We start from the raw sequence: 27,302 nt of genomic DNA, 5'->3' as shown, positions 1-27,302 counted from the left end.
TCCCATGATCCTATTATGTTCATGGGGTCCAAGTCCACAATGCAACAGTTTAATAGCCATGGCATTTACTTCCATTTTTTCAAAATCAGATTTGTCATAATCAGAGAGGGGTTTTAGAGTTACCTCATTTTTGTCATTTGTAGTTGTGACTTCGAAATCACCAACTTCAATGACTCTCCATACCTGATATTTTCAGCTTTGATGAATATCTCCATGCGGTTCTTCCAATAGTTGTAGTACTTCCCATTGAACATAGGAGGCCTTTGAGTGGAATAACCTTCTTCAAGTTTCTCGGTGGTATTCATTGTTCCTTGGATCTTTTTCTCAATAGGGTTTCCTATCTTACGTGAGTTCTAGCTCTGATACCAATTGTTATTTCCTAGGAACACTACAAAGGGGGGGTGAATTGTAGGTGTAGAAATAAACGTAACTTTTTGCGGAAATTAAAACTTAAACGAATAAACAAGCTAAGGAACACAAGGGATTTTTACGAGGAAAAACTTCTTGGGCCCAACAAGAAGAAACAACCTCGACCACTAGGGATTTTAAACTCAACTCTTTCACTAATTAGGCCAAACAACTTTGTTACAACCTAATTCTAACTCGAGCCACACCTTGAGTTCCTAAACTCAAGTTCCTGAGCCACTGTTCCCTTAACAGAGTTCCTCTCAACTTCACTCGAAGTTTTCTCACTCATACAAGCTTCACTCAAAGCCTTCTCTCTTACAGAACTTCACTCAAAGTTCCCTTACCCCAAAAACCAAAATACAATTGATCGAAATAAGCTTAGTGGAATTAGAGTAAGAAGCAAAGAACAAATGGCTATTATGAGAGAATGAAGGCATTGACACTTAATTAGTTAAACTCACTTAATTACTTAGTCAGACACCCTTTGGAACTTATTTGGACTTCAATATTTATAGAGATAATCACAAAGAACGTGGGAGTTAAAATCGAGTTCATGTTAAGTCCATTAACCCATGATGTTCCTTCCCCTAAGGAACATTTGTTCATCATGTCCCATGATCCCATGATCTCATTCTGAACGTGGATATATTTTAGCCACAACTCCTAAAGGTTAGGAGTTTCTTGAGCTTTATCCGAAAATCAGTTTAAATATCAAAATAGTTTTATTATTAAAAATGAATTTTAATCTTTAAGAAAATATTATCTTTTTACATAAACTTTTCATAAAACCGGATAATATTTTTCTTATCCTTTTCGAAAAACAAAATCTTTTCTTTAGAAAGATTTTCTATTTAAAAACTGAGTTTCACTTAAGTTAAACTGATTTCCTATTATTTAGGCATGGGTTACTCAATTCATTATTGTACCGTTATTTTACAGCACGCCTAAGTCTAGTTCCTTTTATAAACCAAGTTCCTTTAACAGATTCGTTTAGTGCCACTTAGTTTGTTCCTTAGAAAGGAACAAACTCTCATTCTCAAATAAAACTACCAATGTTCCTTACCATCCTTACTTTGTTCCTTTACAATGGAACTAGAAAATAAAATGCCTAGCTTTTATTCTTCTTGATCCAATGCTTGCTCCAGTATCAACTTATAGAAACTTCTTTACTTAGCCTTTGAAATCCTCTCTTGACTTCTTCCTTGACTTCGTATTCTCCTAGTTTCTTTCATTGATACCTTAAGAATCATACACTTAAATAACTCATTAGTTCACTATTTAGTTTGCATCTTTGTTTCTTTGTTATCATCGAAACTAGGGTTTAACAAACAAACTATCATTCTCAAACAAAACTGCCATAGTTCCTTACCATCTTTACTCGTTCCTTTACAATGGAACTAGAAATAAAAAGCCTCGCTTTAGTCTTCTTGCTCCAATGCTGCTCCAGTATCAAATAGAGAAACATCTTCACTTAGTCTTCAAAATCCAAACTTGATTTCTTCCTCGACTTAGTATTCTCTTTGTTCTTTTCAATGATACCTTGAAATTCACTCACTTAAACAACTTGTTAGTCCAGTACTTAGTTTGCATCTTTGTTCCTTTGTCATCATCAAAACTAGGGTTCAACAGTATCAAATATTTATTCTTGGTCAGTTAATATACTTGAATGATACAAATCAGATTTTGCCGATTTTTGCTCTTATTTTCTACATTGAGTTGGACTTCTTGGTGTTTATATACATTGAAAAAGAATGTGTTCTTTAAGCACCATTTGTTACATCTTTGGCTATGTTAACAAAACATACTTGCTTTTTATTGAAATGAAAGCAATTTTAGGTTGGTTGCAATTGGATTTCACAATGCCTAGTACTAATCGATTTGTTTGTTATGAGTTTTTGTAGAAAAAACTTATAAAATATATGTATCCTAGTTCTAATTATAATTACACTAGTGGAAAAAAACCTTATATGTCACTTAGTATCAGATGCGGTTTTTCTAAAACCGCATCCGAAAATCAACCAAAAAAATGGGAGGGAAATTTGGCCAAAACATCTGATGCGGTCGTTAAAAAATCGCATCAGATTAAAAAATTGCTGCGGTTTTTAAAACATCTGAAGCGGTGTTTGGACCGCATTAGAAAATTGACTATATAACAGCACAAAAATCGCGCACCTCCTTTTAATAGACCAGGCCCAAATTTTCAGCCCTTACCTCTCTCCTCCCTTCCCTCATAAATCTAAAACCCAAAACAGCAAACACACATCTCCCTCCTCTCTTCTATCATTTCTCTCTCTTCTCTGAACCTACTGACCCATCTCCCTCCTCCCTTCTCAAACGACGTCTTCCTCATTCCCCTCTGAATTCCCTTCGCCTTCAACCTCTCTCTATTTTTTCTGCATTTTTCTCTTGAAAAAGTTGCCGGAATTCCTTCTTTGTTTGTTGTTGATCGAAAACTCAATGGATTTCGTTCGTTGTTCATCGAAAACTCGCGGATTTCGTTCGCCGTCTCTTAAGCTTCATTCGTTGTTCATTGCTCGCCGTCTTTTAAGCTTCGTCGCCGGAAAACGTTCGTTTGCCGTCCTTTCCGCCACAAACCTCCACGAGCTGCGCAAGTAAAGCAAACATTTAGGGTTTAGATCTAGTTCATTGTTTGCCGTGTCTTAAGCCATGAACATTTTTTCTTTCGTTTTTTTTTTCAATTATAGATCTAGTTTTTTTTTGTAATTTTCCTTCATTTTCTGTAATTTATATTATTCGTTAGATTTAGTTCTTATTTTTTTTTTTTTGTAATTTACGTATATTTATGTAATTTACATTTTTTCATTCGTTTTTTTTTGTTTATATTTTCGGTACATATTTTTAGTTAAATATGGATTTTGTTCGTTTTTCCCTAATTTACTGTAATTTTCTGGAATTTTTTTGGTTTACAAGTTTTCGTTCGTTTTTTCACGACCTGTTGTTGTTGATACGTGGTTGTGTCGTGTTTTGTCTTTTACATCCTATCCGTACAATCTGATGCTGTCCTATTCAAAACCGCATCAGGTTATTTCTCAAAGCTGCTGCGGGCTCATCTGATGCGGACCAAAACCGCATCCATAAGTCCGGTTGTGACCGTATCAGATGGGTTTTTTTCCACTAGTGTTATCTAAATTTTTTTGGTAGTACTTTCTTTTGATTCTGAGCATTTATTCACAAGAGATGATTGACGAGCTAGGATATATGTGAGTGAAATATTTAAACAGCCAAACACAAGATGATGGAGATTGAAGACGACAATCAAGATTGAATTGTACATATTATTATATTATTTTAGAATTTTAGTGTTAGTAGATAGCATTAGATTATAGAAAATTTGTTTAAAAAATATTATTGGAAGAAATTATAGATTGTTTTTGGATATAAAAATTTAAATGTAATAATTTTTACGGTTTTTTCACCAGGTACCCCTGTGGTTTTTAAAAATTCATGGGGTACCCCTGGTTTTAAAAAAATGCACAAGGTACCCTTACTGTTTCAAACAAATGTACGAAATGCCCTTAATGACTAACGGTGTTAAGTTTCCGTTAGTCATATTTACCATTTTGCCATTATTAACCCCCTAACCCTAAATCCTTAACCCTAACCCTAACACCCTACCACCCCCACCACCCCAGTCCCCTTCCCTCCTCACCCCAGCAGCCCCCACCCCCCACCCCCTAGCCCCAACCCTAACGCCTCATCTAACACCTCACACCCACCGTAGCGGCTCTGCCTTCCCCTCACCTAGAACCCCTCTACCCTTCCCCCAACCCGCAACCGTTCAGCCCTCCCCCTCACCGCAAGTCGACCCAGGAACTCCTTCTTCTTCATTTCTTTTTCTCTCTCCTTCTTCTTCATTGATTTTTTTTATTTCAAAAACTGATTTCGAAAATGGTTTCGAAATGATTTTCGAAAATGATTTCAAAATTGGTTTTCGAAAATGGTTTTCGCAAAAGGTTTTCGAAAAAGTTTTTCGAAAATAGTTTCAAAAATGTTTACGAAAATTTTTTCGAAAAAGGTTTTCGAAAATAGTTTTCGAAAATGATTTCGAAAATGATTTTTGAAAATGATTTCGAAATTAATTTTCGAAAATGATTGCTGAAATCAATTTTAGAGGAGGTGGTGGTTGTCGGTCTACAGGGAGGAGGTGGTGGCTGCTGCTAGGGGAGGGGGATGTTGCCGGCGGTAGGGGTGGGGGAGGGGAGATGTTGTCGGGGTTGGGGATGGGGGTGGGGGTGGGGGTATGCTGTCGAGGGTGGGGGTGGAGGTGGGTTGGGTGGTGGGTGTGGGGTTAGGGTTTCAAGTTATTGGGTTAGGATTTAGTTAGTTAATTAGGGCTTAATTATGGTTTAATTAGGGCTTGATTAGGATTTAATTAGGATTAAAGGAGTTAATTAACCCTAATGACTAACGGAAACTTAACACCGTTAGTCATTAAGGGCATTTCGTACATTTGATTGAAACAGTAAGGGTACCTTGTGCATTTTTTTAAAACCAGGGGTACCCCATGAATTTTTAAAAACCACAGGGGTACCTGGTGAAAAAACCGTAATTTTTATTTACAAGATGAATAAAGCAAGTAGAAATTTTTGTTTAATAATATTGTTGTAGCTATTTAGATATATTTTATTATAAAAAAGAACGTATATACAAGGAGCCACATATACAGGAGTAGTTACAAGATAATTATGCATGTATACTGTAACATTCTAATTTCTAAAAAAAAAATGTAGCAAACCTAAGAAATCGGTTGTGCTCAATAACTGGTTTTTGATATGTCTATTTTATATAGAGATTTTACCTACGTCCCTCATTCATTATTGGTCTTAATTGCGCTCTTCGGAGCCATTTTTACTACTAATGTGCTCTTTGTAGTATGTTTGCATTTTCAGATTGATCATTGTAGGAATTTGCACGTTTTAGTGCATTTCCTACTCATTTATATCACTACAAAAGATGATGTACTTTCGAGAGCACGAGCATTGAGTTGGAAAAGTTTTGAAGCAAAGCGAATAATAAAAGAAGTAGAAAAATGACTACAGTCCACTCTTTTGATTATATCTCAAGTTATACAAATCCAAATAGAGTGATTTCAATTGTGTTAGATTCTACATTTCAAGAGCTTTCCAACGCGTGGTCATTTTCCTAATTCCGACTAATAACGAAGAAGTTATGGCGTTTTAAAGATTGAGATTTTGTGCAATCTAACGACCGCCCGTCCGGGCGGAATCCGCCCCGGTTGCCCGGGCGCCCTTACTTAGCCAAATTTCATCATTTGGAGAAGATTTTGATGAAAAGAAAATATTTTGTTGCGGGACCGACCAGGCGGAATCTCGGCCGACCGGGCGGGGCGCTAGTTTCTATTCTACGGTTTATGACCTGACAACCGCCCGACCGGGCAGATTCCGCCAGGGCCGGTCGGGCGAGACGATTTTTAGGCCTTTTTGAGCGCGTGTTGCGCCAGTTTAATAGACATATAGATACTTAATTTTTTAGAGTTAAAAACTACGCTTTTTATTATTAGAGAATAGACTACTACTTTTTAGAGAGTTATTAGAGAGATTTCATTGTTGAACATCGATTTCTACAAGTTTGATTTCATCAAGTAATAACTAAGTTTTCTTAATCTCTTCCTTTCCTTCATTATTATTATGTCTTTCAATTTGTTTATTATTTGCTTTGTTATTTTAATTATGAGCGACTAGTCTTATAATCTAGGATTAAGTTGAACCCTAGCGATGATTAATACATGAATTCCTCCATTAATCCCAAGTTTATGTGATCAATTGTTCTTATTTGATTGAATTATTTTTATGTTCATTATCATACTAGGGATAGATGATTTTGATTTGATTCCTTATATCTTGTTTTCAATGGGAATTGAATCTAGATGGATTTGTTGATTCAATCATGAGTATGAATATCTCTATGGGAATAAGTAGATAGGATTACTAGGAATTTAATTATGATGTCATGTTTAATGTCTCTTTCTTGCATTATTTCATGGGAATAGGTTTGGTTGCTTGTTTAGAGTAGCCATTGGTACTCGGGAGAGGTCTTTGGTAGCTATAGAGTGCATTACTCCTTTTGAATCATTGATTATGTTTGTTTTGATGGAAATTATTCATGTATTGGTCATGCTAGTGGGGATACTTAATTCTTGATGCCATTATTGATTGATTATACCTTTTGTGTTTTTAGTAGTTGTCACAGTTTACTGTTATTATTATTTCAACACCCTTTTCATCATTGTTTGTCACTTGTTTAATTAAATTGAGTCAAGATACCTAGTGTTTGATACTGTTTGTCCTTGTAAATTCGACCTTGACTTGCCCTTCTACATAGTTAGGAGGTTACTTAGGAAATTACTTTTGTTAGGTGCGCGACACGCCTATCAAATTTTGGCGCCGTCGCCGGGGACTAACGGTATTAGATTAGTTTATCTTGATTTATTTAGCTAAACTGTTTTTTTTGTTCGATCATTGTTACTCTATTTGTTTAATTGATCTCTTTTCTTTCAGTCTTTTGTTGCATGCGCACTTGTAGCAAGGGTTCACAAGATCTAATAATTACTCTTGATCGCGAGATCGAAGCTACAGCAAGGAGATTAGGAGGTCAAAGAAGAAAACAATAACAAGAATCAACAATGGGAGACGAAGCACCACCAAAGTGTCTAAGGGAATATGCTATGCCTGATGAGACCATCACCACCATTACCAGACCAACAACAACTGCTACACATTTCGAGCTCAAGCCAGAGTTCATCTCACAGGAATCATATGCGGGAACACCCAAAGAGAGCCCTACTGATCATTTGACTAACTTTTAAAAAAAATGCAATACTTTGAAATTAACAAACGTTTCTGATGATTTAATTCGGTATTGTGCTTTTCCTTTTTCTCTCAGGGACGAAGCAAAGGAATGATTTAAAGAAGAAGAAGTGAGGAAGATTGCCACATGGCCAGAACTGAAAAAGAATTTTCTTTACAAGTTCTTCCCTCCTATGAGAACTTCCAAGTTCAGAAATGAGATATCTGGTTTTCAACAACATGAATTGGAGTCTCTCTATGAAGCATGGCAGAGATACAAGGATTTGCAAAGGCAGTGTCCACACCATGGCATTCCTAAGTGGCTATTAATTCAGACATTTTACAATGGTCTGAAGCATGAAGTTCGATGTTCTATTGATGCCGCATCTAGCGGTATTTTCATGGCCAAAACTCCAGAAGCTGCGAAGACATTGTTGGATGATATGGCTGCCAACAATTACTTGAATGATTGGAGTGTGTCTCGTGGAGCCCCTAAAAAGGGAGGTAAGTATGAGGTTGATGCTATTGCTACTTTAACTAACACTGTGCAAGTTTTGACAGCTAAAGTTGATCAGTTGAGTAGTGGATCAATAGCACCTGTTTGTGAGATTTGTGAAGTGCAAGGTCACTCATTTGATAAGAGTCAATACAACACCATGGGAGCGGTAACTGAGCAAGCTAAAGCCCTCCTAAACACAAATACAAGACCACAAAATAACCCATATTCAAACAGATATAACCCAGGTTGGAAGAATGCATCCAAACTTCTCTTACAAAAATAACTAACCTCAACCTTCACCCACAAACGTCTCCCAACCACACAGTTTCCAACAAAGGCCACCATTCAACTCCTCATCCTCAACATCCAACCTTGAAACCATCATAGAGAATTTAGCTTCTTCTCAGGCAAGGCAAATTGAATATCAAGCAAAGCAGAATGACTTCTTCAGCAACTCCCTTCAACAAATTCATGCTCATAATAAAATAATGGTAAATCAGATGACCTAACTTGCTCAAAAAATCAGTCATCTCTCAAAACCTTCAGGCTAACTTCCAGGGCAAACCGAACCTGTAACAGCCCGGATTCTCCCGACTAGCTTACAAAGGATTAAGCACAGCGAAAGAGACTCTAGTCGAGATAACCCGAACTATTACCATCACACTCACCGAACTACATCGGGAGAGTGTGGAACTCAATTCCCAACTCTATTCAAATTAATTAACTATTGCAACTACACTCTGATTCTTAGACTTTATTCCCATAAATATCTACAGAAGATTCGATAGAGTTTCCTTTGAAAATAGGACAACGCTAGATCGAAAAATGATTTAACCCTGTTTGCAAATTCAATTTATAAAATATTTCCAAATCCCAAAGCTTAACAACCTCAACGCTTTCGCGGAGCAACAACCAACAGAGAATCAGAAGCACTAGCTACCGGTTCTTAAATGAAGAAAATATATTATAGAAAATAAACGGTTTAACTATTACAAGTGGAGCGTCCTCACTTCAATAACAAATATAATACTGCATCATCTCGTATCAGCTTCAACTTGCAAAAGAATAACTCACGGCTTCAACCTGAAACATTTAAAATACTGCCACCCACCAAGTGACAGGCCACAAAAATGACAAAACAATGTACACACATCAGCAAAGCTGAGTACTAAACCTGTAAATAAGATTAACACATGCTTTGGTGGCTTTTACTTGAAAACGACTCTCACGCAATCAAAATAAGTTCAACAATTACATCAATCACAGCATGCTTAGCAGCAATATTCTTGTTGAACATACATATTATATTTTATCCAATTCCTTGTTTCACAATACATCACTAATCACATAGTAACAAACACCATAAGGTGACTCTCAACACTGACATGTTTCTATATTCTCATTTAGTTGATCTTTCAACTTACCATAATTCCATAATAGGAATTCGAGGTCACCAACTTTGATATAAGCAATATACTTTACTTCCTTTAATTCATTCCTTATCAGAATCCAAACTTATACTTTTATACTATATCAATCATTTCCTTATACTGTCCTACACAAACCTTTATCAGGCAATAAATAACATAACAACTTTTATCATAACGATTCCTTATCGGGAATCCAATAACGAGATACGATTCCTTATCGGGAATCCATATAATAAGATGTGATTCCTTATCGGGAATCCAACGTTAGTATCACTTACCATGATATGCCTCCTTATCAGGAAAGCAATATCGATATTCATATTCATAAACTGAATAAACATCCATAACTTACCTGATATGATTCCTTATCGGGAATCCATTATCGATATAACTTTCGTACTTGCGATAACATTCTTTTTAACCAGGGGGAAAGAGAACGCGGCGGAGGAGACAAAGCTTACACTCCGACAGTGGGGGGTCGTCACCCAACCATTCGCTTTACTTTTGGCCAATAACCGCGACTAGTCCGGAGTACATTTTTCCGCTGATTTCATCAGCCATCCACAGGTTTCACATTACCTGATATAACGCCCGATTATCGCCCCACAGAGCAATGGGCAAGTTTCCCTGTGGGGCCCCCAAGGTTCATAATCCATGGGGCACTGTTCATGTCACCTCATCCGTCGACTCAGACGAGGCTACTTTCCCCTTTTAGATTCTTTTCGATGATCAATCATAACACAACCAATTACTCTTGGAACTCATCCGCTAACGTTAGTAATTATAAACAATTGTTGCATAACCAACCACACTAGAAGACTTCACTCTGGAAAACTATAATCACATGCTATCGTGCTTTGTTATGAATTCAAGGTCAGCGTAGTTATGCAACTAGGTTCAACTCAGTTCCAATCATAGAAATTACAAACCATAATAATTTATACACGAGTTACTAATTCACAAATGCAATAACTCATATTCTCGCTTAATAGTTTGTACTCTTTTATACTTCATGTGGTTATCAATCGACATCTATCTCAATAGTGATAACCATTGTCATCAAGTACCAATAACAATTACAATAAGTCTCTCTCTTAGAGTTAACTAAGGAGAGTTGACTTAAATTCCACAACCCAAGGTTCACCAATTAAACGTTGATTAAAGTAACTAAATGGGATTCTAATTATACCATTAGTTGAATTCCAAACAACATAATTAGTAACAAGCCACCCACAAGCCAAGATTATGATTACATAGACCGGGTCGAATTCATTCTTACTAAAATTACTCAAACGTATACTAAGGCATCTTTGAGGTGATTCACCAACTCATGTTCCACTTTCGTATTTAAACTCACTAACAAACTTACTTTTGTCGTCATCAAGCAGTTAATCTAACATTATAATATTTCTCTATTTATAGTTATTCAACTGAATTCCCTTTAATCTCAATAATCTAGACCATAATTGATTAAACTACACCCAATAATCTCCATATTATTATTAATTTATTACTAAATACTTTTTCTAACCTCATATGGAAAAACCAATAAAAGTAATTCACTTTTACAATCTACTACAATGCTCAACAACTCTAATCAAATACTCTATGATACCAATAATAACGATGTTTCCCACTCATAAATCAATTCTAATTAAAATCATTTGAAGATATACAAATTAACACACAACCATGAAATTATAATTCATACTACATATTTAATCCATGACAATATCTCACACAATTTCCATGTAGATAACTTAAACAAATTAGTCTTTCTAATAGAAACTACTTACTAATGAGCTTGACAATATCCTTTTTGATAAGACCAACTAAACCATACTATGTAATTAAAACACAAACTTGTTGTAATAGAGTGACTTGACAAAATTATAATTTACAACTTATACCAAAACCATTGTTTCTTTATGCTTATAGTACCGAAACCAATACATCAAAGCTAGTTGATTATGTATTCAAAACAAGCAACAATAGCACCACTAGTATAGTAAAATCTCTCGTAATTTGACAACATGATATTATCCACTAAATATATAGATTAGGCCAACTTTTATAATCATTCCTTAGCTTATTACATACATTTGAAATTACGAATAAAAATTAGTGGATTCAATTCCAACTAGGAGTAGCTCTACCATAATCACAAGCAACTAAGCAATCCATCAATCTTATTGTCCTAGTTGAAGATAAATTACATCATAAATTAACTTAGAGCACATCCCACTACTTTCATCACTAACAAATACTAATCTGAAATGGTGAAGCTTTGACCCCAAAATTCTAAATCACAAGGTAATTATGAATCAAAATCATCAATTATATCACACAACAACATCCACAATACACAATTTACAATCAATTTATTAATCTTCAGAATAAAATCAAAGGAGGGAAAGAGGTATGGTACCTCTAGGAGCAGAACATCAACAAGTAAAGGTGGCCAGCACCACCACCACAAACAACACCAACCACACGACAAGAATAAGAAAAAGAGGAGCAACAGTCAGCAGCGACAGTAACGTCGCGCCGTCGGAGCGCGACAACAACCACGACACGGCAACAACACGAATAGAACACCAAGAAGAGAGAGAAACACGGAACAAGGGAGGGAACCACGACAGCGCCAACAACAACTCTGGCAGCAGCTGCGGCGAGGCAACACACGCATCAATGGCGAGGAAACGGCGGGATTCCGGCGAACTTAAGATGCTGTCGAACAGAGGAGAGAGACACGAATGAAGTTGGGATTTCACAGAAGAGGGTTCGAGGTTTCTCGGGGAAGTGAAAGGATTTTGAGAATTATGGGGTTTTCTCCTCAATTAAGTGGAGAATTTGAATGTGAAATGATGAATCACAGAAGTAGCTGGGTGGTACTGAAAATTGGATGACACGAAGAGAGAAAGGAGGAAGCAGTGGGTTCTTTGAACAGAAGACACGAGAGGAGAGAGAAAATGAGAGAGATGGGTTTGTTGTCTCTTTTTCTTTTGGACTACCACTCTAAATGTAAGTGGACTTATTTCATGAAAACATAAAACATAAAACACTTATATAATTTAGAACACTCATCTACTAGCTATTATTAAATTATTAATAACTTCATAAAATTAAATAAATAAATATACTACAAACACGATAGATAAAAATCATTCTCCACAATTCAAATAAAATATGATTTTCGAAACATAATTAACTTAATAATTATAATTAGCCTTTAAATAAACGCTCTTAAAAATAGGGCTATTACAGAACCAAACCCAAAAGGGTATATCCATGCTATCTCATTGAGAAGTGGTAGAGAATTGCAAGATCCCTATAGGAAGATGAATGACCAAAGGAAGAGTGTAAAAGAGTCCAAAAAGCCGAGTGAAGAAGATCAAGGCGAAAAAGTGTTGGAAGAGGAAGCTAAGGAGCTGAGAAAAAGGAACCTTTGTCATACCTATTGCACCATACAAGCCACCTGTTCCATTCCCTCAAAGATTGGCACAAGCAAAGCTAGAGAAGAAGTATGGGAAGTTCCTTGATATTTTGAAGAAGTTGCACATTAACATCCCTTTCTTGGATGCTATCTCAGAGATGCCTTCTTATGCTAAGTTTTTGAAAGACATGCTTTCCAACAAAGAGAAAATTGAAGAGAATGTCACTGTTTCACTAACACTGAGTGTAGCGCTATTTTGCAGAACAAGCTTCCAAAGAAGCTAGGAGATCCAGGCAGTTATTCTATTCCTGTTAAGCTTGGTGATATTGAGATCAAGAATGCCTTATGTGATCTTGGGGCAAGTGTCAGTCTCATGCCCTTGTCAATCTGCAAGAAGCTCAATATGGGTGAACTAAAACCACACGCATCTCCTTACAACTAGCAGATAGAACAGTCAAGTTCCCCTTGGCATCCTTGAAGATGTTCCTCTTAGAGTCGGAAAATTTTTAATTCCATGTGATTTTGTTGTTATGGAAATGGAAGAAGATGCAAACGTTCCCATTATTCTTGGGAGACCCTTTTTGGCCACTGCTGAAGCCATAATTGATATGAAAAAGGGAAAAATCACCTTTGAAATAGGTGATGAGAAGATGGAGTACACACTCACAAACTCCAAGGCTTCTCCATCTATGGGAGAAATTGTTGATATAGTGGATGTTCTCAATGAGGATACCCCGGTTAATATCTAGCACTCCTTCTTCTATGTCGATTGAGAGATCACTTGCAAAAATCCAACATTCAGTTGCTGAGATTAAGGCAGAGCAGTGCATTATTAGAAGAACTTGTCATCCATATTCACAATTTGGAAAACCTCAATACTTGGATGCAGTCACCAGGGTTTCGATCCCTTCGCTCTCCCCTCCTTAGTGAGGATTTGTGAGTACCCTGCCCCTTTCTTTGTGTCTACTCTTTACCTTTGTCACATTGCGGACATTGTGACATGCTAGCTTGGGGAGGGATTTACCACATCATCTATACATATTCATCATCTAGGCTTTTTACTTTCCATTTTTGCATATAGTTTCATCATTAAGTTGCATTTTAGGTTGCATTTAGGATCAATCATTGCTGATAGTACACACTACGCTTGGTTTTATGCTCATCTTCTATGTGAAGTCTAAGCATGATTTGAATAACTCTGAACTATTTTTGATCTCTCCTTGCTCGTTGTGATTTAAATGGTATGTGGTAAGACGGTTTGATCCTCCCAAGGGAGACTTGACTATATTGTTAGCCAAAAATCTACCTAGTGAGGTTATTTGAGCCTAATGGACTAAATTTTTTTAGTCTTTCTTTTCATGTGTGATGCTCTTCCTTGATTATTATCCTCTAGAACTTGCATTGATACTCCTTGAGACCGCATTAAGTTGTGTTTGCATTGAATATGATTGAGGCATCTGTTATTTCTGAGCTACATAACCAAATGCCACCTACATTGATTACTCTCTTTTTGTCACCCCTCTGAGCCTAGCCTGTTTTTCTTGATTAACTACATCTTTAGCCCTTTACCTTGTCCTACCTAGGGAATTGTGAAGCTATGTTGATGAGGTTAAACGTGACATTAGAGATATTTTGTGGTGTTTGATTGTATTGAGTTCACCTCCTCATAGCTGCTTTCTTTGAAACTCCTATCGATTTCCTCTTGTAGAGAATTTGTTAAATCCTATATTGAAAAAAAAAAGAGAAAACAAAAGAAAAAAAAGACTGTGATTTATGTCTTTAGTGCGTAATAAAAGGAAATTGGAGTTTATAGTTGAGGAGTTATGAAATAGCCATTGAAAAAGAGAAAATGAAGTGAAATTAAAATGTGTGAGGTTTGATGATTATTTTCAAGGTGTATGAAAAAAAAAGCTTCACTTTCCCCTTTGAGCACCACTTTTCTAGAACTTTCCACACCCATACCTTAAGCCTTCATTACAACCTATATAAAGCCCTCATGATTCTTTGCATATAACATAGTCCCGAAGCGGTGGAGAGTGAGAAGATGTGCAAGCTTATGGTAGGATATAGTCAATGGAATGGAGCTTTGAGCGACTATTTGACCCTTTTATACACATGAGTGTTGTGTGCACGACTAGAGTGAGGGTTTATCATGTATGGTCAAGGCAAGCTTGGGGGAGCAAAGTCATAGTATTGGTTGTCAAGTAACAACTATGAGATCTAGGATTTAGATTGAATAGTTTTGTGTTTATTCCCTTCATGGTATTATTTTCACATTGAAGATTGATTTGAAAACCGTGTTGTGTGTGTGCTTGAAGAGTTTTTATCTTACTTTCCCTATGTTTCATGTTGGAATGCTTGGGACAAGCATTAGTTTAGCTTGGGGAGTTTGATATGTCTATTTTATATAGAGATTTTACCTGTCCCTCATTCATTATTGGTCTTAATGCGCTCTTCGGAGCCATTTTTACTACTAATGTGCTCCTTGTAGTGTGTTTGTATTTTCAGATTGATCATTGTAGGAATTTGCACGTTTTAGTGCATTTCCTACTCATTTATATCACTACAAGAGATGATGTACTTTCGAGAGCACGAGCATTGAGTTGGAAGAGTTTTGAAGCAAAGCGAATAATAAAAGAAGTAGAAAAATGACTCCAATCCACTCTTTTGATTATATCTCAAGTTATATAAATCCAAATAGAGTGATTTCAAAGTTTTAGATTCTACATTTCAAGAGATTTCCAACGAGTGGTCATTTTCCTAATTCCGACGAATAACGAAGAAGTTATGGTCTAAAGATTGAGATTTTGTGCAGTCTGACGACCGCCCGGCCGGGAGGAATACGCCCCGGTTGCCTGGGCGCTCTTACTTAGCCAAATTTCATCATTTGGAGAAGATTTTGATGAAAAGAAAATATTTTGTTGCGGGCCCGACCAGGCGGAATCTCGCCCGACCGGGCGGGGCGCTATTTCCTGTTCTACGGTTTATGACCTGACAACCGCCCGACCGGGCAGATTCCGCCCGGGCCGGTTGGGCGAGACGATTTTTAGGCCTTTTTGAGCGCATGTTGCGCCAATTTTAATAGACATATAAATACTTAATTTTTTAGAGTTAAAAACTACGCTTTTATTATTAGAGAATAGACTACTACTTTTTAGAGAGTTATTAGAGAGATTTCATTGTTGAACATCGATTTCTACAAGTTTGATTTCATCAAGTAAAGACTAAGTTTTCTTAATCTCTTCCTTTCCTTCATTATTATTATGTCTTTCAATTTGTTTATTATTTGCTTTGTTATTTTAATTATGAGCGAGTAGTCTTATAATCTAGGGTTAAGTTGAACCCTAGCGATGATTAATACATAAATTCCTCCATTAATCCCAAGTTTATGTGATCAATTGTTCTTGTTTGATTGAATTGTTTTTATGTTCATTATCATACTAGGGATAGATGATTTTGATTTGATTCCTTATAACTTGTTTTCAAGGGGAATTAAATCTAGATGGATTTGTTGATTCAATCAAGAGTATGAATATCTCTATTATGGGAATAAGTAGATAGGATTACTAGGAATTTAATTATGATGCCATGTTTAATGTCTCTTTCTTGCATTAATTCATGGGAATAGGTTTGGTTGCTTGTTTAGAGTAGCCATTGGTACTCGGGAGAGGTCTTTGGTAGCTATAGAGTGCATTACTCCTTTTGAATCATTGATTATGTTTGTTGGGATGAAAATTATTCATGTATTGGTCATGCTAGTGAGGATACTTAATTTTAGATGCCTTTATTGATTGATTATACCTTTTGTGTCTTTAGTAGTTGTCATAGTTACTGTTATTATTATTTCAACACCCTTTTCATCATTGTTTGTCACTTGTTTAATTAGATAGAGTCAAGATACCTAGTGTTTGATACTGTTTGTCCCTGTGGATTCGACCTTGACTTGCCCTGCTACATAGTTAGGAGGTTAGTTAGGAAATTACTTTTGTTAGGTGCGCGACACGCCTATCAGTTTTGAATGTTAAATGGTCTCTTAACCTCTTTATGTATTATATATAGGCTTATTTAAGAAATCGATTTTACTTGTTAACTGGTCTCCCAAATAAACAAAGAAACCATTTATTATAATCGGTCTCTTGACCTAGGACACCTGTGAGATGGAGATGTGCTATATTCCGGTTTCCTAGGCCATTTTCAACTGGTTTCCTAAGCCTTTTTTGTAGTAGTGCCTCTTGGATCTAACCGATACACCAATCCGTTCCAAGGACTAAAAACACCTAACATCTGATGTTTACTATATTATTGAATAAGTTAATATGAAGAAAACAAAATCATTTTAAATTTAAATAACACCATAACTTTTGTACTCAAATAATAATTCACATAGACTAAACACAACACTTTTTTTTTTGCTAAATAAGTAAACTCTCATTAAACACCACAAATCATTACAACCTAACACTTAACTTAGGGAGAGCAAACCAACTAGGTTAGACTCCTCAACCCCAAGCAAGTAAACAAACAATACTTCTATACATTTTTACACTTTAATACTTCAAACCAATCATGATCCTTTACAGAAAGCTTCTTTGGGAGAACTAGACTGACTCTTAACAGGACTATACTTTTAATCCTCTCCATGATAACCTCAGGCCTCCAGACTTTCAGGTTCCAACCACTTCATTTCTGGCCCACCATATATAGTATGCAAGAGCACTATATGCTGCAGCTATATCTCTTCTCTGGAATTGAGATCTCTAGTTCTTCGACAGGAATATTACCATTCTATTAAACCATGATTGGGATTAATTCAGATTCAGCCAGCTTTGCATCATTCTCAAACACTTGAGAGCATAATCACATTCGAAGAACAAATGCCTATGTGATTCCTTCCCTGTACATAATACACAATTGTCATCAATACAGATACCTGAAGCCACCAACCTGTCTGTTGTTCTTAGCCTTTCCAACATGATGAGCCAAGATATAAATCTGTGTTTAGGCACAGCAAGCTTGTTCCAGAAAAATCTATCCCAGTGAACTCTATCCATCTTCCCTACAAGCAGTTGATAGCACTTTTTAATAGAGAATTTGGTTATCTGTTTCAACTCATTTTCACTATAGATGATCTTAGCTTCCTCTTTCATTCTACAACTCTGTTTCCAATACCAGCTACTTCCTGAATTGGGTGTGTACTCCCACCAGTTTTCAGCCTTAATATACACACCATTCACCCACTTTATCCACATTGAATCTTGTTTGGTAGTGATAGCCCAAACATATTTCATCATTGCAGCCTTGTTCCATAAATTGATGTTTCTGATCCCCAGACCTCCTGCCTTCTTTTCTAAACAAACCCTGTCCCAAGCAACATTACCAGCTTTCATGCTAAAATGAGTTCCATGCCACAAATATGCTCTACAAACTTGTTCTATCTTTTCAAGAACACTCCTATGCATGATATAAATCTGGGCCCAATATATATGTATGCTTAATAACACTGAGTTAACTAACTGAAGTGTGCCACTATAGGAAAGGTTCCTAGACTGCAAAACTTTGATCTTTGCACACATTTTATCCACCAATACATGGCACTCCCCTACAGAAACTCTTCTTGCTGATATGGAGACCCCCAAATACCTAAATGGCAATCTACTATGCCTAAAACCAGAAACCTCCCTTATTCTCTGGATAGTGTTGTGATCCATACCAGCTGAATAAAAATCTGACTTCATTTCATTTATTCTTAACCCAGATGAGTTAGAGAATATCTGAAAAGCTTGTAATATCAAGTAGGCAGATGGAAAATCTCCTTTACAACACAGTATTACATCATCAGCAAACACCAGATGGTTTAACTTTAAATTCTTACATCTTGGGTGAAAAGAGAATCTAGGAACCTCTTGGAGGATATTCATTACCCTTGACATATACTCCATACAAATGACAAAGAGCAAGGGGGACATTGGGTCCCCCTGCCTAATACCTCTCTTAGCTTCAAAGAAACCATGTAAGGAGCCATTAATCATAAGAGAAAATTTTGGAGTTCTCACACATATCATGATGAGATTTACAAAGTGGCTAGGGAATTTCGGGGCCACCAACATATCCTGTAAAAAATCCCAACCAATGGTATCATAAACCTTCTTCATGTCTAGCTTCATCAAAACACTAGATCTAACTCCCTTCCTACCATAGTGTTTCACCAAGTCTTGGCATACCATGATATTGTGTACAATAAACCTCTCATGGACAAAAGCCCCTTAATTCTCAGATATTAGACTTGGCAGCACCATTTTTAACCTATTACATAATACTTTTGTGATAATCTTGTACAAGACATTGCAGCATGTAATAGGTCGAAATTCCATTACACTACTTGGGCAAGCAACCTTAGGGACCATGGTTAAAATAGTGGCATTAACCTCCTTCAATAGCTTCCCTATTTGTAGGCAGTTTAGCACAGCATTAGTCACATCTTGGCCAATTATCTCCCATGTATCCTTATAGAAAAAGCCTCCAAACCCGTCAGGTCCTGGAGCTTTCTCTTCAGGAATAGATTTAACAGCCTTCTTTACTTCTTCGGCATCAAAACTTCTACTCAAGCCTTGGATCTGATCCTCAATAAGCATGGGACCCCTCTCAATCACCCCTTACTTGACAGGCACTCTCCCAGTCATAGGCTTGCCTAGCAGCTCCTCATAGTATCTGAGAAAAGCCTCAATAACCTTCTGAGGTTCATCTTGCCATACACCCACACTATCATGTATATCATATACATTATTTTTAACTCTCCTAGCCTTGATTGATTGATGGAATAGATGGGAATTCTCATCACCCTCTTTGCACCAACTCAATTTTGCTTTTTGGCTCAGAAAGGACATGTATAGATTATGCACTCTTCTATACTCCACATTTGCATTATGTCCTGCTTCTCTTTTTGCAGGGTCTTCTATATCCTCTTTCATCTTAGCCTGTCATTTTAACAAGTGTTACATTGCCTTTGTTCAAGCAGCATGCATATCATTGAATCCCTCTGCATTCAATTTTTTCAGAGCCTTTTTGACTAGTTTCAACTTGCTAACCACTCTGAACATGAGAGAGCCTTCTATTCTAGTATCCCAACAAGCTCTCACAATCTCTTGGAAGTTACTTGCTGAACTCCACATAGTATAGTATTTAAAGGGAGATCTACCTGTTTGTAACTGAGGATATACTTGAACCACCATTGGGCAGTGATCAAAATAACTTTCTGGCATGAAATGGGCATTTGCACTTGGAAAAGCTTCCTCCCATGCTTCATTTACCATGACACGATCTAATTTGCAAAAAACCCTAGTGTCCTCCTTCTGCTTGTTATTCCAAGTAAACAAGCATCTAGTGTTGTTCAGGTCAGTCATCCCACACCTTAACATACAGTCTTGAATATCTACAATCTCCTGAGGCCTTACTGCAGCACCTATTCTTTCTTCAGGCTTCATTATGCAGTTAAAGTCCCCCATCATGACCCAAGGTCCCCTGATGTGGACATGAAGTGCTATAAGATCTTCCCACAGAGCACACCTCTCCAAAGCACTATTAAAAGCATATATGAATGTACATCAAAAAGGAGGTTTACCTCCAGTTCTCTCTTCCAAACTACAATGAATCATCTAGCTGGTTGATTTTAGAATATTCACATGGAAACTATTTGGGTTCCAGGCCAATATTATCCTCCCCCCTTTATGGTTCACCACATTTGAGGTAAAACACCATCCTGCAAACAACCTATGATAAAGGTCTCCTAGATTAGGGGCCTTTGCCTTTGTCTCAAGGAGACTAACAACCCCCACATTCTTCATGTTAAGAAATTTCTTAACATCTAATTGCTTCTGGTTGCTGTAAATCCCCCTAACATTCCAACATACAATACTATCCATTAACATCAGGAGGTAGCCCCCCCCCCCCCCCCCCCTCTGTGTCGATAACATTCACTTTTGAACATTGAACAAGCCCCACCACAACTTCAGTTTCCTCCGTTAACTGCTGAAACTCATTCATTGTATCCATTGGTGCAGGTGATTGTATCAGCCTTCTGGCTGGGTTCCTTACTCTCTGAAACTCCTGCTCCACCTCTTTTGCACCACCAACATTCTGAGGTTGCTCCACTTGAGGCTCTTTCTTCCTTCACTCTTGTCTAACTACATTCTTCTTACACTCCCCAATAGTATGACCAACAACCTTACATTGCTGACATATAACAGGCTTCCATTCATATTCTACTTTCACCCTTGTTAACTGTTCCTTCTCATTAATGAAGGATATCTCTTCTGGGAAGTCCTTATCCACCTGGACTTCTAACATGACACGAGCATATTGCAATTTTTCTCTCTTGATTGTGGCTTGATCACACTTCACAACTTTCCCCACCTACCCAACAATCTTGTTCAAACAACCCTCTCCCCAGTATTTAAACTCTAAGTGCAGATGAACCCATGTAGTGAGGGTGTTGACATCTTCCTTTAGCATATCTATACCCTAGTGGCAGGGTTTAATAATAACAGGTTTACTATCAAAGAAGATATGATCCTTCAAAGGTTGATCTCTCTTCTCCGTGGTCTTAAACCTTATCATAAACAACCCTTTCTTCACCAAAATCACCTTGTCTACCCCCATATTTCTCCACACCCTCCTGATGAAACCTTCCATAACAATCTGAGGAGGATTACTACTAACCACATAACATCATATAGATGAAGCCCAGAAATCTATTTCAGGTTGGATTTCTTCTAACTCAATCCTAACAGGTGATGGAGCTTTATTCTCATTTACCACATTATCAGGAGAAAAGAAGATTGGAACAGGATCAATACTTACATTTCTTTCAGATTGTTGCCCATGCGATTTCTGCATCACATCCAGCCATTCAGAGAACTGTGTTCGAACCTCCGACTGCCTTTTTAACGTTTCCAGAGACGTTCTTAGCGAGAGAATCTATTCCTGCACAATACTATCCACATCTAACGCAGTTATCCCCAAAATTTCATCCATCGATTTCACATTTTTTACCTGAGTATCCGACTGTGGGCCCTTCATTTTTCCAGTCGACGTCACCGGTTGCTTTCCCTGAGCTTTCGACTTCCTTGCCACGACCACCGTAATCGGAGAGGTCACCGAGGTCCAGAGATAGCTATTAACAGAACTGGAATGATCAGCAATGGAGTTACCGTTCCATTGGTTTTAGAGAGAGGAGAGAGTTTCTCTCACTAAAACATTCATAATCACCTAAACACAACACTTATTTCTCATTATATGGTGCAAAAAAGAGTTGGTTGATATTTTTGCCATCATTAGATGCAAAAGCCAAATAATCAGATCGTGGATCTCCTTCTTCTGTTGTCGTTGGTGTCAAAGGACTTAGAACAATTTTAGATACATATCATATAAAACACTGATAACAATATTATTCCATTAAACATATGATGAGACAAAAGACTTGGAAATATTAAATGCAGAAGAGGTGGAGGGGAATAAATTTCCTGCAAGTTAATTAACTTCACAAGAGATCCTAATTAGAGAGGAACTTATACATATTTACTACTTAGAAGCATCTCACTGATTGCCCAATACATTATGATATTCATGCAAGCATACAACACAAAAAATAAAAAAAATAAATAAATTAAAGAGTGCATTACATTATTATACTCCCTTTATACTATCAGATTAGCATACACTTTCATATTCCTTCATGCTAGGAAAAGTTTACAAGGAGATCCTTTCAGTATCAAGGATCATTTGCATCAAAAGGAAGGTCCCTAAATAGTTAACAGAAAGAACATTTTCCAATCTCAAAACTAAGGTTATTGAATTTCTTAGCACATAGGTTCAAGGGAGGTGATTTGCTTTTAGTTTTCAAAAATCATCACCAGACAAACATGATTGGTACTACAAAAGTCCCTAACATCTTTAAGAGTGATCTTTCTTTTACTACGTTAAATGTAGCTATGACATCAAAAATAACCCGATGAAAGCTATTATACAGAGATACACTAAGATATAATTTATCTATTTAAACACAAGTCCCAAAGTTTTCTCCCATCTTAATTCCCTCACTTTCACTCTTTATTTCTCTTTCTTCACCCTCTTTAAATTATTTTTCCACTCTTATTATTCATTGGTCACGGAACGATTTCTTATGACGATTTATGTTAGCCAACCCAAATTAATCAGGAACTACAACTTTCTCGTTGTTTGTATACTATAGAGCTAATGAATCAGATTCTAATTTCATAAACAAATAGCAAAAAGCCATGCACCAGCATTGATAACCCAACTTCTAACAATAACTTTAATATACCTGCTTTAAGTAACAATGGCAGAAAAAATTCGTAGAAGAAATTCTCCATTTCCCAATTACTATCATAGATGGGATACTATAGCATCAATATTTAATCAAAATGAGCAAATTCCACTAGAGAAAAAGTCTTTGCCATTAAATTTATCAGCGATTCAGAGGATCTCGGTAATTCAGGATTATTTTACCTTTTAACTCTAGAGTTTTGTGGTATAATTATTTCTGTCTATGCATGCGAAATCGTGATTGGTAATAAAGTCATATACAGTTAGGGTCTGTTCTCCCCAGCTTATTTTCAGTTCAGTTCAGTTCAGTTCAATTCAATTCAGTTCATTCAGTTCAGTTCAATTCAATTCAGATCAGTTCAGTTCAAACCAGTTCAGTTCAGTTCAGTTCAGCTCTTGACAATACTTTTACTCTCACATATCACTATTCATTTCAGTTCAGTTCGGTTCAGTTCAGTTCAATTCAGATCAGTTCAGCTATTTTATGCCGAAGAGAACAGGCCCTTAAGTGATTATAAATTGATCAAAGTAAAACATTTACTTACTGTTATCGACTCGTAAAGTGAATTCTTTAGCTCTTTAGGAACATCACCCCACCGTAGGTAGTTGATGTCTACATGCTCATGAATAAGTACACCAACATAAGTGTAGAATGTCGTTCTATGATCCTCACATGGAACCTTTATTCTATTCCATAAGAGTGGAATTTTTCTACCCTCCTGAATTGCCTTCCCTACTGTTGCACATAACTGTGTGACCTCTGCGGTCCTCACGTTCATCCCTATTACCATCGTCATCATACTCGAATCCGAGGTTGCATTCTCTTGAAGTACCATGTCACGCTTTATCCCCTTTGCCATTAACCTGAAACAATGACAAAATTAAATATGATTATGATGTAGATATTTAACTTTAAAGTCCTCTGATCAAAGTTCTAATTAAATATTTAACTTTGAAGTGCACTAGGATCAAAGGAGGAAGTCCACTTTACCATTCATTCAATCTTAATTCAGTTAACGGTGCTCGAAGACAAATCCGCTAACTGAATTAGCAACTGACTTAGGTTCACTGATAACTCGGTTAGCAGTTATGTCTTTGGGCATCACTAACTTAGTTAGCAATTTACCTCCACAATTTCGTTTTCCCATAACTAGGTTGTGAACCAATTCATGGGAAAGTAATAAACTATAGAGGTAAACTGCTAACTAACTTAGTTAGCGGTGGTGAACACAGCAACAAAAAAATATCTTTGGTTTTGCGGAGTTAGAGAAAGTCACCTACTCAGTTAGCGGCTTTGTTGTGTTCTTTGCTAATGAGTCTACTACTGGACTAATAATGATGGAGTTAAAGCAAGCAAAACATAACCTTTATCGGAACATGAATGATCTTGCTGAGCTTCGTGCTTCAGTCGAGGCTCTCAGCAAGAAAATGGAGAGCGAGAAAGGCTCAGTGCAGAATGCCAGGGAAATGCATAAACTATGGGTACTACTGTAAGACATGAAAAGAATACGGGTGGATTGATTATTAACCCGTTAGATATCTCAAGAGATCTTCGAGAATTGAATTATGAGGCCGAGCAGTTTATGCAGACAGCAGAAGCAGCAAGATCAGAAGTAATGAAGGCATAATGTCAGATGTAGAGCAGACTAAAACAAGCCTTAAAGTGATAGAAATGAGGTAGGTTGTTCCTAAGAAGCTTGAAGATGCAACTAAAGCTGTTGAATATCTTTCTTTAGCTGAGATCAGAGCTTTATCTAGTAATGAAGGTTTAGCAGTTGAAGCTTATAATAGTAATTAGCAAAAACAGGACAGAGTTAGTCTTTCTATTGGAGAGTATTCTGCTTTGAAGGATAACGCTCTAAAGGCTCATCAAAAAATGGTTGGTTTCTACAAAAATCAGATGTCAGAGAAAGACTTTTGGACCAAATACTGCAGAGCTGAATACCTTCGCAGCACAAAAAATGCAGTAGTTGCTGCAGTAGAGGCTGTTGAAGATGAGGAGCTTGTTGTTTTCCTGAAGCGGGATAAAATACTAGCAAGTCAAACTCGTAGAAAGGTGATATTAAAATTGTGTTCTAAAGTACATGCATATATATACTTGTGCTTTTGTCTGCCTCCTAAAAGGCTGCTTCAACTTACATTGTGGTTATGAATTTTGCAGATAAGAAAGGTTGATCCTACTTTAGATATGGAAGCTGATCAAGAAGATGATTACCCACACATAAATGGAGCATCACATAGACAATTACATATTAATGGGGAGAATGTGTATAAAGGAAGCACAAAAAGAAGTTTCACTTTACTATAGAGGAAGAAGAAATGCAACACACCAAATTCATATCCAAACAAGAAGATCAAAAATAAAAGTTTTAGCATCTACCTTCTCAAAGTATCAAGTCTTACCAAACGCCCCAATAAGTCACTGTTCTAATTTCGAGCTATCCCCATATAATCTTCAAACATGGCATGCCCTTACTTTGATTCACCTCCTTACATATGAATCAAAACTTTCCTTGTTTGATTTTTTGTAGAGACATACAGCTGTTGTTCCAAACTGTAGATGATTATCTTGTGGTTGCCACCAAACTGATAGCTGCATGTCTTCCTTCTTATATTTCTGAAACGAAGATAAAATGGAAGGGGGGAAGTTGAGAGAAACGGTAAAAAAATAAAAATAAAAATAACAAAATAAATATAGATTTGAAAGACTGACAATCAGATATAGAATTGAAACATGTAGGGAAATGAGTAATATGTGCTTACTTTCAAGTAACTGAGTCATGTAAGGAATTATTCAAATCAAAGTCAAACCATCTACCAAGAATTAGAGAAACTTAATTCAATCTTGAGGTAAACTTGCCATTTTCCAATATTATTGAAGTCCTTGATGAGACTCATTTAAGCCATAGTGCACTATAAGATGGGCTGGTTAGATTTCACTAAACGAATGTCTCATTATGTTGTCCGCACTTCAAATGTGTCATGAAATCGCATGAACTTGTTATAGTTTGGATCAGGGATCTGTAACTGAAGCAGCCACTAGTAACTCATCACACAAACCTGATTAGAGGGACTGTTGAAATTATCTTGTACACAGTTCCATACCGCGGAAAGCAAGCAGGTAGGTTAACCTTTAAAGAGGGAGTCATACTTCCTTAGTTACCGTAGTCAGCACTTGATCTCCTTGGATTGAGTGATTGATACAAATCCTAGAAACTGAGGTGCAGAGATTAAGTCATAAAGGACCAGTTTACAAGCAAACACCAGTAGTATTTTGTATCATTCAAGCTAACATGTCAAAAGAATCATGTATTCTTGTTACATGCCCCTTTTGAGTGGAAACATAGAGTAATGCTTTTAAAGTATCCAAGACTTCCAACCTCCTAGTACGTAACAATAATAACTGAATATATATCAAATAAAAAACCCTTTATACCTCAAAGAATCGCACTAATCAAGAAGAGTAATCAAGAAGAGCTACCCTTAACCACTATCAAGGGGATGTAGCATACAAAAAATACCTTAAGTTTACCATGATCATTATTAATCACTATGTTAGAGCGAAATTTACCAGGGTAAGAAACCACATTATGAGTATTTATAAGAGAAAGCTACTTATGCCCATTAGCTCATGAAAGTATATATTGCTACTTGGTGCATGGAGCATATAGACATTTGTGCTGACATAGGATAAAATACTTTGTTACTAACTCATGTCATATTTGGGAATTTTTGGCATCGATAAAAAGTACCTGAAATTGAAAATTTTGAAGTACATGATCGTTTAATGTAAGAATTATGAGTACATAAATCACCACTAGGCAGAAAAGGGAAGAATCATTGAAGGATTTGATCTTGTGATGAAGACCCCCTCATCCATTGCAGAAAGGGCAAGATCATCCAAAAACTCATTCAAGAAATCAATACCAAATCACCTAAAGTGCTATGCTTAGTTATTACACACCCAATTTTGGGAATTTCAGAAAAACAATATAGTAAATTACCAATCCAAGAAATCGAAAAATTAATTAAATTAACAAATTTAAACAATAAAGCTGCCAAAATCATTTTCTTTATGTATTAGGAATACACAAGGGCTTGAAAATTAAGAATTACCTTAAATTGTCTGTAAGAATGGCGATTATGGTTGTCGGTTTCTCCCAAAATGACTTGCTAGGTAGAATGAACTTGCGAATTTCAATGTTCCACGAAGTCTGCTGGAATAAACTAATAAAGGGGAAGGGAACCTGGGATGAGAGCCAAAGGTGACAACCGAAGGGGGAACTGAGGTGGAAACTGGAGGCGTTGAGCAAGCTGAGAACACACGCACAACACTTGTGGTTCAGTTACAACAAATTGAA

The 27,302-nt window shown here is 36.7% G+C and overlaps 1 protein-coding gene and 1 non-coding gene across 17 annotated transcripts; both read right to left on the bottom strand.

Annotated features, from left to right (window-relative positions):
• Positions 1–2,885: 2,885 nt before the first annotated feature.
• LOC104899144 (uncharacterized) lies at positions 2,886–27,302 on the bottom strand. 16 transcript variants are annotated; one of them, XM_048647678.2, is made up of 6 exons: positions 27,058–27,302; positions 25,705–26,157; positions 25,322–25,558; positions 23,487–23,805; positions 21,649–21,769; positions 16,942–21,579 (listed from the first exon to the last, which is right to left on the bottom strand). In XM_048647678.2, the coding sequence occupies exon 6, from the start codon at positions 18,822–18,824 to the stop codon at positions 17,406–17,408; it is 1,419 nt and encodes a 472-aa protein (XP_048503635.1). In that variant the 5' UTR covers positions 18,825–21,579; positions 21,649–21,769; positions 23,487–23,805; positions 25,322–25,558; positions 25,705–26,157; positions 27,058–27,302; the 3' UTR covers positions 16,942–17,405. The 16 variants fall into 16 exon arrangements, 12 of the variants coding, with proteins under 12 accessions (XP_048503635.1, XP_057246927.1, XP_057246926.1 ...); XR_008967152.1 differs by adding an exon at positions 2,886–3,012 and having other exon boundaries at positions 21,457–23,805; XR_008967151.1 differs by adding an exon at positions 8,553–8,834 and having other exon boundaries at positions 21,457–23,805.
• On the bottom strand, positions 7,442–7,548 carry LOC125492170 (small nucleolar RNA R71). The gene has a single exon (XR_007268614.1). It is a non-coding gene; the product is annotated as a small nucleolar RNA R71 (small nucleolar RNA).

This window comes from Beta vulgaris, chromosome 7, assembly GCF_026745355.1.
Source record: "Beta vulgaris subsp. vulgaris cultivar EL10 chromosome 7, EL10.2, whole genome shotgun sequence".
In the NCBI taxonomy this organism is placed as follows: Eukaryota; Viridiplantae; Streptophyta; class Magnoliopsida; order Caryophyllales; family Amaranthaceae; genus Beta; species Beta vulgaris.
This window is presented reverse-complemented; position numbering and strand designations above follow the sequence as displayed.

What these genes read in the sequence shown, in the direction of transcription:
- LOC104899144 (XM_057390944.1), bottom strand. Translation starts at nt 18,824, where the DNA reads ATGGTATGCCAAGACTTGGTGAAACACTATGGTAGGAAGGGAGTTAGA.